The sequence below is a fragment of the Pristiophorus japonicus genome, chromosome 13, assembly GCF_044704955.1.
Source record: "Pristiophorus japonicus isolate sPriJap1 chromosome 13, sPriJap1.hap1, whole genome shotgun sequence".
Lineage (NCBI taxonomy): Eukaryota > Metazoa > Chordata > Chondrichthyes > Pristiophoridae > Pristiophorus > Pristiophorus japonicus.
Window position 1 is genome coordinate 109,263,012 of NC_091989.1, and position 13,221 is coordinate 109,276,232.

General features: G+C 45.2%; 1 protein-coding gene across 1 annotated transcript in view; it reads right to left on the reverse strand.

Moving 5' to 3' along the window:
- The window catches only part of prmt7 (protein arginine methyltransferase 7), a 49,225-nt gene that overhangs the window by 16,869 nt on the left and 19,135 nt on the right, over positions 1-13,221 (reverse strand). The window contains exons 10-11 of the mRNA XM_070897852.1: positions 6,984-7,067; positions 6,082-6,129 (exon numbers count right to left, since the gene is read on the reverse strand). Coding sequence (XP_070753953.1) covers positions 6,082-6,129; positions 6,984-7,067 — 132 coding nt within the window. The remainder of the gene's footprint in view (positions 1-6,081; positions 6,130-6,983; positions 7,068-13,221) is intronic.

Below are 13,221 nucleotides of genomic sequence, written 5' to 3' on the forward strand. Positions count from 1 at the left end.
CCTCAGGATGTCCAAAAACACGACTGATAGATTACTTTTGAAGTGCAGTCACCGTTGTTACGTAAGCAAATGTAGCAGTTAATTAGTACACAGTAAGGCCCCACAAACAGCAAAAGAATGAACGGCCAGTTAATCCATTCTTTGTGGAGTTGGTTGAAGATTGAATGCTTTTCCAGTAGGCTGGGAGAACATTCTGTTTATCAAATAATGTTGCAGGACCGTTTACATCCGCCTGGGTAGGTGGACGGGATCTCAGTTTAATGTCTCAATTGAAAGATAGCAGCAATCCCTGTTACACACTGAAGTAGCAGTCTCAATTAACATTCTCAAGTCTGCAGTGGGGCTTGAAACCACAATCTTCTGACTTAGAGGCTATACTATTACCATTGAGCCAAACTGACACTTCTATTCCAACACTAATGTCACAGTGACATTTAAAAATATATATTCATTCTCGAGATGTGGGCATCGCTGGCAAGGCCAGCATTTATTGCCCATCCATAATCGGCCCTTGAGAAGGTGGTGGTGAGCTACCTTCTTGAACCGCTGCAGTCCATGTGGTGAAGGTACTCCCACAGTGCTGTTCGGGAGGGAGTTCCAGAATTTTGACCCGGCGACGATGAAGGAACAACGATATATTTCCAAGTTAGGATGCTGTGTGACTTGGAGGTGTTGGTGTTCCCATCTGTCTGCTGCCCATGTCCTTCTAGATGGTAGAGGTCGTGGGTTTGGGAGGTGCTGTCAATGAAGCTTTGGTGAGTTGCCGCAGTGCATCTTCTAGATGATACGCACTGCAGCCATGGTATACTGGTAGTGGAGGGAGTGACTGTTTAAGGTAGTGGATGGGATGCTGATCAAACGGGCTGCTTTGTCCTGAATGGTGTCAAGCTTCTTGAGTGCTGTTGGAGCTGCACTCATCCAGACAAGTGGACAGTATTGCATCACACTCCTGTAGATGGTGGAAAGGTTTTGGGGAGACAGAAGGTGAGTCACTTGCCACAGAATATACAGCCTCTGATGTGCTCTTGTTGCCACAGTATTTATAAGAACATAATAGGAGCCGGAGTAGGCCATTTGGCTCCTTGAGCCTGTTCCGCCATTCAATAAGATTTAGCTGATCTGATCATGGACTCAGCTCCACTTCCCTGCCCGCTCCCCATAACCCTTTATTCCCTTATCGCTCAAAAATCTGTCTTATCGCCGCCTTAAATATACTCAATGACCCAGCGTCTACAGCTCTCTGGGGCAAAGAATTCCATAGATTTACAACCCACTGAGAGAATAAATTTCTCCTCATCTCAGTTTGAAATGGGTGGCCCCTTATTCTAAGACTATGTCCCCTAGTTTTAGTTTCCCTTACGAGTGGAAATATCCTCTCTGCATCCACCTTGTCGGGCCCCCTCATTATCTTATGTTTCGATAAGATCACCTCTCATTCTTCTGAACTCCAATGAGTATAGGCCCAACCTATCTTCATAAGTCAATCCCCCCATTTCCGGAATCAACCTAGTGAACCTTCTCTGAACAACCTCCAATGCAAGTATATCCTTCCTTAAATACGGAGATCAAAACTGTACGTAGTACTCCAGGTGTGGCCTCACCAATAGCCTCTACAGTTGTATCAGGACTTCTCTGCTTTTATACACTATCCCCCTTGCAATAAAGGCCAACATTCCATTTACCTTCCTGATTACTTGCTGTACTTGCATACTAACTTTTTGTGCTCCATGCACAAGGACCCCCAGGTCCCTCTGTACTACAGCACTTTGCAATTTTCTCCATTTAAATTATAATTTGCTTTTCTATTATTTCTGCCAAAGTGGATAACCTCACATTTTTCCACATTATACTCCATCTGCCAAATTTTTGCCCACTCACTTAGCCTGTCTATATCCCTTTGCAGATTTTTTGTGTCCTCCTCACAATTTGCTTTCCCACCCATCGTTGTATCATCAGCAAACTTGGCTACATTACACTTGGTCCCTTCATCCAAGTCATTAATATAAGGCAACTCTCGATTATCCGCACACGGATGCAACGGGAAACCCTTGTAACGACATTTAAAATTCCGTGTGTGTGACGTCACTTTGAAACTCTGATGTTCCTTTCAAATGTTGCCTGTTGAGCCTTGCTTTTAAGTGCTCTGCCTTGCCTCAGCTCTTGTTCGCACACAGGTCCACTGCCTCTGTCGAGCCTGCGCTTGCCGTGCTGCTTTTAAGCGCTCCACCCTACCTCAGCTCCCGCTGCTGCTCCCACGCAGTTCCACTGCCTCTCATAATTCATTAAAATGCCACGAACAGTTACAGGAAGTAATCAACAAGCCTAATGGTCTTTAGATCTAGGAGGATTAGAATTCAAGGATTAAAAGATATGCTACAGCTATTGGTTAGAGCACACCTGCAGTACTGAAAGCGTTAACTGTAATGTCAACTCGCTCTAACGGAGAAATCATTTACCTGGTATAGCCCAATCCCCAAGGGACCTGGATAATTGAGAGTTGCCTGTAGATTGTAAATAGTTGAGGTCCCAGCATCGATCCCTGCGGCACCCCACTAGTTACTGTTTGCCAACTAGAAAATAACTCATTTATCCTGATTCTCTGTTTTCTGTTAGTTAGCCAATCCTCTATTCATAATATATTACCCCCAACCCTGTGAACTTTTCTCTTGTGCAGTAACCTCCTATGTGGCTGATCCAGTTAAGTTTATGGTTAATAGTGACCCCCCAGGATGTTGATGGTGAGGGATTCAACCAGAGTAATGCCATTAAAAGGAGAACCAAAGGGCACAAAGGATTGGGAGAGACAGATAGCACTCAAGAAAGAAATCGTAAGTCATTAGGTGGGGTCAGACTAAGAGAGAACACAGGATGGTCTAAGATAGGTTTACAGTGTATGCATGTGAACGCACGAAGGATAGTAAACAAGGCTGATGAGCTGCAGGTGCAAATAGCCAGATGGGAATATGATGTCATGGCACGGGGGGACACGATTTAATGATTTAATGTTTTAATTTTCTCCCAAAAAAGAGTTCTGTGGACCAATGGTGGAGCTTTGGAGGCGTGGCCTATTCAGTTGGAGCTGTGCTGTGGTGAGAGAAGAAGCTTGCTGCAAAAGCTCCTGTCTGGAAAGCCTGGAGTGAATCCTGAGACCAGCCCAGGAAGAGGAGGAAGGGGCTGGCTTACTACAATTCAACATCCAGAGGGAGAGGAGGAGAGCAGAAAATTTATGATGTCATGGCAACAACACAGACCTGACTCAAAAAAGGGCAGGATTGGGTATTAAATATTCCTGGATATAGGGTGTTCAGGAAAGATAGGGAAGGAAAGACAGAAATCACGGACATACTGGCCATAATCTTTCAATCCTCCTTAGAAATAGGGGTGGTGCCAGAGGACTGGAGAATTGTAAATGTTGCACCATTGTTCAAAAAAGGGTGTAAAGATGAACCCAGCAGCTACAGGCCAGTCAGTTTAACCATGGCAGTGGGGAAGCTTTTAGAAACAATAGCCAGAGATAAAATTAACAGTCACTTGGACGTGTGGATTCATTAAGGAAAGCCAGCATGGATTTGTTAAAGGCAAATCGCGTTTAACCAACTTGATCGACTTTTTTGATGGGTAACAGAGAGAGTTCACGAGGGCAATGCGGCTGACGTGGTGTGCATGGATTTCTAAAAGGCATTCGACAAAGTGCCACATAATAGGCGTGCCAGCAAAGTTGACGCCCATGGGATAAAAGGGATCATGGCAGCATGGTTACGAAATTGGCTAAGTGACATGAGAGAGAGAGAGAGAGAGAGAGAGAGAGAAGTGGTGAACGGTTGTTTTTCAGACTGGAGAATGGTATACAATGGTGTTCTCCCCAGGGGTCGGTTCTGGGACCACTTCTTTTCTGGATATATATTAATGACTTGGATATGGGTGTACAGGGCACAATTTTAAAATTTGCAGATGGCACAAAACTTCGAACTATAGTGAACCATGAGGAGGCTAGTGATAGACTTCAAGAGGACATGTGTCAGATTAAATTTAACGCAGAAAAGTATGAAGTGATACATTTTGGTAGAAAGAATGAGGAGAGGAAATATAAACTGAAGGGTACAATCATAAAGGGGGTGCATGAACAGAGAGACCTGGGGGTATATGTGCACAAATCGTTGAAGGTGGCAGGGCAGGTTAAAAAAAATTAAAAATGCTTACAGGATCCTGGGCTTCATGAAAAGAGTACAAAAGCTTGGAAATCAAGAAGAACGTTTATAAAACAAAGGTTCGGCCTCAACTGGAGTATTGTGTCCAATTCTGGGCACTGCACTTTAGGAAGGATGTGAAGGCCTTAGAGAGTTAGAGTTCTCCTTAGAGCAGAAAAGATTGAGAGAAGATTTGATAGAAGTATTCAAAATCACAAGATATCTGGACAGAGTAGATAGAGATAAACTGTTCCCATTGGTGGAAGGGTCGAGAACCGGAGGACACAGATGTAAAGTGATTGGCAAAAGGACCAAAGGCGACATGAGGAAAAACTTTTTTTTTTTTTAAACACAGCGAGTGGTTAAGATCTGGAATGCACTGCCTGAAAGGATGGTGGAGGCAGTCTCAATCACAGCTTTCAAAAGGGAGTTGGATAAGTACCTGAAAGAAAAACATTTGCAGGGCTATGGGGAAAGGGCGGGGGAAGTGGGACTAGCTGAGGTGCTTTTGCAGTGAGCCAGCACAGGCTCAACGGGCCAAATAGTCGCCTTTCATGCCGTAGCCATTCTATGATTCTATGATTGAATGCTTGGAAAATATTACTTGCTACTTATCAGCCCAAGCCTGGATGTTGTTCAGGTCTTGTTGCATGCGGGCATGGACTGCTTCATTATCTGAGGAATTGTGAATGGAACTGAACACTGTGCAACCATCAGCGAACATCCCCACTTCTGACCTTATGATGGAGGGAAGGTCATTGATGAAGCAGCAGAAGATGGCCCCAAAGAACTCTTGCAGCGACGTCTGACCGGCAACAACCATAATCATCTTACTTTGTGCCAGGTATGACTCCAGCCACTGGAGAGTTTTTCCCCTGATCCACATTGACTTCAATTTTACTAGGACTCTTTGAAGCTACATTCAGTCAAATGCTGCCTTGATGTCGAGGGCAGTCACTCCCACCTTATCTCTGGAATTCAGCTCTTTTGCCTGTGTTTGGAGCCGAGTGGTCCTGGTGGTACAGGTTATTGGTGATTAAATGCCACTTAATTGCACTGTCAACGACACTTTCTATTATTTTGCTGATGACAGAGTAGGCTGATGGGGCAGTAACTGGCCAGATTGGATATGTCTGGCGTTTGTGGATAGGGCATACCACTTTGTCTTGTAGATGCCAGTTTTGTAACTGTACTGGAACAGCTTGGCTAGAGACGTGGCTAGTTCTGGAGCACAAGTTTTCTGCCTACAGCCGGGATGTTGTTGGGGCCCATAGCCTTTGCTGTATCCAGTGCGCTCAGCCATTTCTTGCTGTCACGTGGATTGAATCGAATTGGCTGAAGACTGGCATCTGGCAGGGACCTCAGGAAGCCGATGTGGATCATCCACTCGGATGCACAGTGGGAAGACTGCTTCCTGTGAAAATTACATTATGAAAGAACAGAGGGTGCCACATCATGGGTGGGGGAGGGGGGGTGAAGAGAAGTCACTACGCAGCTTAGGCATTCCTAACAGCAGGATTCCCACCAGCAGGATTCCCACATTAGAAATTAGCACCAACCAACCAATAGGGTCCAGGATGTGCAAAGCACTGCACCACACACTGGGGCAGGGAGCAAATCAGTGAACTGCACCACACCCTGGGCCTGGGAGCCAATCAGTGAACTGCACCACACCCTGGGCCTGGGAGGCAATCAGTGCACACCACACCCTGGGCCTGGGAGCCAATCAGTACACTGCACCACACTCTGGGGCAGGGAGCAGGCTGCACCTTACCTTTGTGCAACCTCCCACCAGCACACAGCAACATTCCCTCAGATAAGGGCATTCCACCATACAGCACTGCACCAGCAGGGTAGGCTATGGTAAATATCAGCTCATTGAGTAGAAGCTCACCTTCTCCATTACTCGCTTGGACATAGCAGAAATCTCCAGACTATAAACCTACAGAAACACAAAGTCACTGAGTAAGGGAACAAATAAGCAAGTCAGTTCAGTTGTACATAAGAACATAAGAAATAGGAGCAGCAATCAGCCATTCGGCCCTACGAGCCTGCCCAATCCGATTGTGATTCTCTAAGTGCCCTGTCACCACATCCCGAAAAATAGATTCTAGCATTTCTCCTATTACTGATGTCAGGCTAACTGGCCTGTAAGTCCTGGTTATCTCTCTTTCCTCCTTTCTTGAATACTGGGGTTACATTTGTTATCTTCCAATCCCCAGGAACAATTCTAGAATCTAGCGAATTCTGGAAGATTAAAACCAATGCATCCACTATCTCTGTAGCCATTGCTTTTAAAATGCTAGGATGTAGACCATCAGTTCCAGCGGATTGGTCGGCTTTTAGTCCCATTAATTTACCCAGAACTATTTCTTTACCAATGCTGTTTTCTTTTAAGTTACTCATTTTCACTAGACCCTTGGTTTCCCCACTATTTCTGGATGTGTGTCTTCTACCGTAAAGGCAGATACAAAGTATTTATATAAAGTCTCTGCCATTTCCTTATTCCCCTTTATTATTTCTCCTGTCACTGACTGTAAGGGACCTATGTTTACTTTCACTAATCTTTTCCTTTTTAAATACCCTATAGAAGCTTTTTCAATCTGATTTATGTCTCTTGCTAGTTTACTCTTACACCTGCAACATCCAGGAAGTCTGGTAAATTTTATAGTCACAGTCCTTCATCATCCAGTTTAGCACAACGATTCCAAATCCCCAAAAAGATCCCAGTCACATTGGATAGTAAATCGTACCCACATGCCCAACTTCCACCCTTTCCACCAGCAATGTCCATACCTGTGCAGCGCCCAGGAAGTGAGCAAAGAGAGAGAGCAGGCTTCCATCACTGACAGTCACACACACGCTGTCTGCTCTCACAATCTGTGGGAGATACAAGACAACAGCAAATCTGTAAACATCGCAGTCACACAGAGATAACAGAACCCTTGGTGGAACCGTTCACAACTCACATTAATTCTCAAGTTCAAACCCCCACCCCTTCAAATAACTGACTGTCTAATTCCTTACCCTGTACTTAATTATTTAATTAAACCCGGTCAATGAAGTTGGCAGTTCACGTTACTGATGAAACCCCGCCCCTTGTAAGACAGAATGGAGTATCAAGAATTCTTTAGGTGCTTTCCTTCATATCGTTGATCTCACTGCACGGACAGAAAATAAACTCCCCAACGACAGCTGGAAAGTAATAACATGCACAATATTACAAGCAGTGTGCATATTAATCACAGGGTGCTATTGACAGGAATACACTGAAGCTCACCCAGCATTCACGCCAGCTCCATACATTTCTTGTCCTTCAGTTCTCCCACTCTTTGCCCACAGAACATTATGTTCTTTGCTCAGTTATTGTTGTTGCCATTCAAGATTCCTGAGCAGAATTTGGATCATGTCACACTTTCTCTTGCACTGTGACAATCCCAGCGATCATCAGGTTGCCGAGGAAACCAAGGGCACGGATGCATGAGCTAAACCACATGGATCAGCGAGTTACAGCACCACTGGTTGGATGTACATTTCTGATGTAAAAATGTAACATCCCCACCAACTCTGGGGAATCCATGGCCCAAGACCTCTTAAAGTGGAGGAGAAGCATCAGAGAAGGTGCCGAACACTTCGAGTCCCATTGCCGGGAGCACGCGGAAGCCAAGTACAAACAGCAGAAGGAGCGGACGACAAACCAAGCACCCCACCCACCCCACCCACCCATCCCTCCAACCACCATCTGCCCCACTTGTAACAGAGACTGTAAATACCGCATTGGTCTCATCAGTCACCTTAGAACTCATTTTAGTGTGGAAGCAAGTCATCCTCAACTCCGGGGGACTGCCTAAGAACAACATTTCTGACCTGATTGAATGTCTCCTCATAGCATGGGACATTTTACTAATGGGACATTAAAGGCACTATACAAGTGTAGATTATTGTGGTATCAAGCAGCATGTGCAGCCCATACAGAATGGCTGGATGGCTCAGCTGGAGCAAAACAAGTTCCTCCCTCCCACCCACGCCCCTGCATAGAATATAGCATGTTACTGATGGCCTATTGAATATAAGATTTAGCCTCCGCCTGATCTTATTGATACATTAATTATAGTAAACACGCAAGTAACATACGTCTATACATTTACAGATAGGAAACCCCGTTAGATGAAATCTCAGATACCTAAAGATAGATCTGTGGTGCCTTTAATTCAGGCTGCCCGGAGGCCACACGGATGCACTAACTTCAATAGCACAACCACTTTTGATCACAGGATATGATTTAACCACAGCACCATGTGCTATTCTCCGTTTGACAAATGGTAGAAATCCAGCCCGGTCCAGTCCCGCAGTCGACATTAGACCTCATCGCTTATCTCTATCACTATCCAGAATTTTTCCATTAGGCCACAGCTGGAACCAGTTTTTCCAGGACAGTACCTCAATAATCTGACTTTAATCCTTTCACGATCAAAGTCTCAGTTACACATTCTTAAATTCATGTGTTATTGAATTATACTATTATTCATTCTTGATTTAGGCTACATTGTGGTTAACAAGTCACATCTTCTCCTGTTTCTATCTCCTCAGTTGCTGTTATTCCTTCTGCAACCTGATCTGTTGTGGAAGAAAATGTTGTGATTGGCCAAAGCACCGTCATTGGGACGAACTGCTTTATAAGGAACAGCTCCATTGGCCACAACTGTGTTATAGGAGACGATGTGAAACTAGACCAGGCCTACATCTGGAATAACGTCCGGATTAGAGATAAAGTGGATATCTGCAGATCGGTTGTATGCAACGAGGTGGAGGTTAAACCTGGAGTCAAACTGAACGAGCACTGTGTTTTAGCATTTAACGTGGTTGTGGGGCCTAACATCTCCCTTCCAGGCGGGACAGTCGTCTCCTTGCACTTGCCAGACGAGGAGGAAGACGAAGACGAATTCAGCGATGATGCAGGAGTAAATCACGCACCGTCGAAAGCAAAGGTGAAAGGCTACAACCATGGTCAAAATCCTGGAACACCCTCCCAATACTTTCACCTCAAGGACTGCAGCGGTTTGAGAATGCAGCTCACCACCACCTTCTCAAGGGCAATAGATAAGGGTCTTGCCATTGACACCCACATCCTAAGAGTGAATTTTTAAAAACAGAGAAACATAGAAAATAGGTGCAGGAGTCGGCCATTCGGCCCTTCGACTCTGCACCACCATTCAATAAGATCATGGCTGATCGTTTACCTCAGTACCCATTTCCTGCTTTCAGCCATTCCCCTTGATCCCTTTAGCAGTAAGGGCCATATCTAACTCCCTCTTGAATATAACCAATGAACTGGCATCAATACCTCTCTGCGGGAGGGAATTCCACAGGTTAACAACTCTCTGAGTGAAGAAGTTTCTCCTCATCTCAGTCCGAAATGGCTTACCCCTTATCCTTACACTATGTCCCCTGGTTCTGGACTTCCCCAATACCAGGAACATTCTTCCTGCATCTAAACTGTCCAGTCCCGTCAGAATTTTCTATGTTTCTCAGAGATCCCCTCTCATCCTTCTAAACTCCAGTGAATACAGGCCCAGTCGATCCAATCTCTCCTCATATGTCAGTCCTGCTATCCCGGGAATCAGTCTGGTGAACCTTCGCTGCACTCCCTCAATAGCAAGAATGTCCTTCTTCAGATTAGGAGACCAAAATTGAACGCAATATTCCAGATGTGGCCTCACCAAGGCCCTGTATAACTGCAGTAAGACCTCCCTACTCCTATACTGAAATCCCCTAGCTATGAAGGCCAACATACCATTTGCCTTCTTCACCGCCTGCTGTACCTGCTTGCCAACTTTCAATGACTGATGTACCATGACACCCAGTTCTCGTTGCCCCTCCCCTTTTCCTAATCTGCCGCCATTCAGATAATATTCTGCCTTCGTGTTTTTGCCACCAAAGTGGATAACCTCATAGTTATCCACATTACACTGCATCTGCCATGCGTTTGCCCACTCACCCAACCTGTCCAAGTCACCCTGCAGCCTCTTAGCCTCCTCCTCATAGCTCACATTGCCACCCAGCTTAGTGTCATCTGCAAACTTGGAGATATTACACTCAATTCCTTCATCTAAATCATACATGTATATTGTAAATAGCTGAAGTACCAGCACTGAGCCCTGCGGCACCCCTCTAGTCACTGCCTGCCATTCTGAAAAGGACCCGTTTATCCCGACTCTCTGCTTCCTGTCTGCCAACCAGTTCTCTATCCACGTCAGTACATTTCCCCCAATACCATTTGCTTTAATTTTGCACACCAATCTCTTGTGTGGGACCTTGTCAAAAGCCTTTTGAAAGTCCAAATACACCACATCCACTGGTTCTCCCTTGTCCACTCTACCAGTTACATCCTCAAAAAATGCTAGAAGATTTGTCAAGCATGATTTCCCTTTCATAAATCCATGCTGACTTGGACCGATCCTGTCACTGCTTTCCAAATGCGCTGCTATTTCATCTTTAATAATTGATTCTAACATTTTCCCCACTACTGATGTCAGGCTAACTGGTCTATAATTAACCGTTTTCTCTCTCCCTGCTTTCTTAAAAAGTGGTGTTACATTAGCTACTCTCCAATCCATAGGAACTGATCCAAAATCGCTAGACTGTTGGAAAATGATCACCAATGCATCCACTATTTCTAGGGCCACTTCCTTAAGTACTCCGGGATGCAGACTATCAGGCCCCGGGGGTTTATCGGCTTTCATTCCCATCAATTTCCTTAACACAATTTCCCGCCTAATAAGGATTTCCTTCAGTTCCTCCTTCTCACTCGATCCTCGGTCCCCTAGTATTTCCGGAAGGTTAATTGCGTCTTCCTTCGTGACGACAGAAACAAAGTATTTGTTCAACTGGTCTGCCATTTCTTTGTTCTCCATTATAAATTCACCTGAATCTGACTGCAAGGGACCTACATTTGTCTTCACTAATCTTTTTCTCTTCACATATCTATAGAAGCTTTTGCAATTAGTTTTTATGTTCCCAGCAAGCTTTCTCTCATACTCTATTTTCCCCCTCCTAATTAAACCCTTTGTCCTCCTCTGCTGAATAATAAAATTCTCCCAGTCCTCAGGTTTGCTGCTTTTTCTGGCTAATTTATATGCCGCTCCCTTGGATTTAACACTATCCTTAATTTCCCTTGTTAGTCACGGTTGAGCCACCTTCCCCGTTTTATTTTTACTCCAGACCTGGATGTACAATTGTTGAAGTTCATCCATGTGTTTTTTAAATGTTTGCCATTGCCTATCCACCGTCAACCCTTTAAGTATCATTCGCCAGTCTATTCTAGCCAATTCACGTCTCATACCATCGAAGTTACCTTTCCTTAAGTTCAGGACCTCGTCTCTGAATTTACTGTGTCACTCTCCATCTTAATAAAGAATTTTACCATATTATGGTCACTCTTTCTCTAGGGGCCTCGCACAACAAGATTGCTAATTAGTCCTTTCTCATTACACATCACCCAGTCTAGGATGGCCAGCCCTCTAGTTGGTTCCTCGACATATTGGTCTGGAAAACTATCCCTAATACACTCCAGGAAATCCTCCTCCACTGCACTGCTACCAGTTTGGTTCGCCCAATCTATATGTAGATTAAAGTCGCCCATGATAACTGCTGTACCTTTATTGCACGCATCCCTAATTTCTTGTTTGATGCTGTCCCCAACCTCATTATTATTGTTTGGTGGTCTGTACACAACTCCCCCAACGTTTTCTGCCCTTTGGTGTTCCGTAACTCCACACATGCCGATTCCACATCATTCAAGCTAATGTCCTTCCTTACTATTGCGTTAATTTCCTCTTTAACCAGCAACGCCACCCCACCTCCTTTTCCTTTCCGTCTATCCTTCCTGAATGTTGAATACCCCTGGGTTGATTTCCCAGCCTTGGTCACCCTGGAGCCATGTCTCCGTAATGCCAATTATATCATATCATATTCGTTACTTGCTGCCTGCGTAGTTAATTCGTCCATCTTATGACGAATACTCCTCGCATTGAGGCACAGAGCCTTCAGGCTCGTCTTTTTAACACACTTTGCCCCTTTAGAATTTTGCTGTAATGTGGCCCGTTTTGCTTTTTGCCTTGGGTTTCTCTGCCCTCCACATGTACTTTTCTTCTTTCTATCTTTTGCTTCTGCCCCCATTCTACTTCCCTCTGTTTTCCTGCATAGGTTCCCATCCCCCTGCCATATTAGTTTAACCCCTCCCCAACAGCACGAGCAAACACTCCCCCTAGGACATTGGTTCCGGTCCTGACCGGTTTGTACTGGTCCCACCTCCCCCAGAACCGGTTCCAATGTCCCAGGAATTTGAATCCCTCCCTCTTGCACCACTCCTCAAGCAATGTATTCATCTGAGCTATTCTGCTATTCCTACTCTGACTAGCACGTGGCAGTGGTAGCAATCCTGAGACTACTTTGAGGTCCTACTTTTTAAATTTAGCTCCACCTCCTAAATTCATCTTGTAGGACCTCATCCCGTTTTTTTACCTATATCGTTGGTACCTATATGCATCACGACAACTGGCTGTTCACCCTCCCGCTTCAAAATGTCCTGCAGCCGTTCCGAGACATCCTTGAACCTTGCACCAGGGAGGCAACATACCATCCTGGTGTCTCGATTGCGGCCGCAGAAACGCCTATCTATTCCCCTTACAATAGAATCCCCTACCACTATAGCTCCCCCACTCTTTTTCCTGTCCTCCTGTGCAGCAGAGCCACCCACCGTGCCATGAACTTGACTGCTGCTGCTCTCCCCTGATGAGTCATCCCCCTCAACAGTACCAAAGCGGTGTATCTGTTTTGCAGGGGAATGACCGCAGGGGATCCCTGCACTACCTTCCTTCCACTGCTCTTCCTGTTGGTCACCCATCCCCTATCTGGTTGTGTACCCTTTACCTGCGGTGTGGCCAACTCACTAAATGTGCTATTCACAACATCCTCAGCATTGCGGATGCTCCAGAGTAAATCAACCCGCAGCTCCAGTGCCGCAATGCGGTCT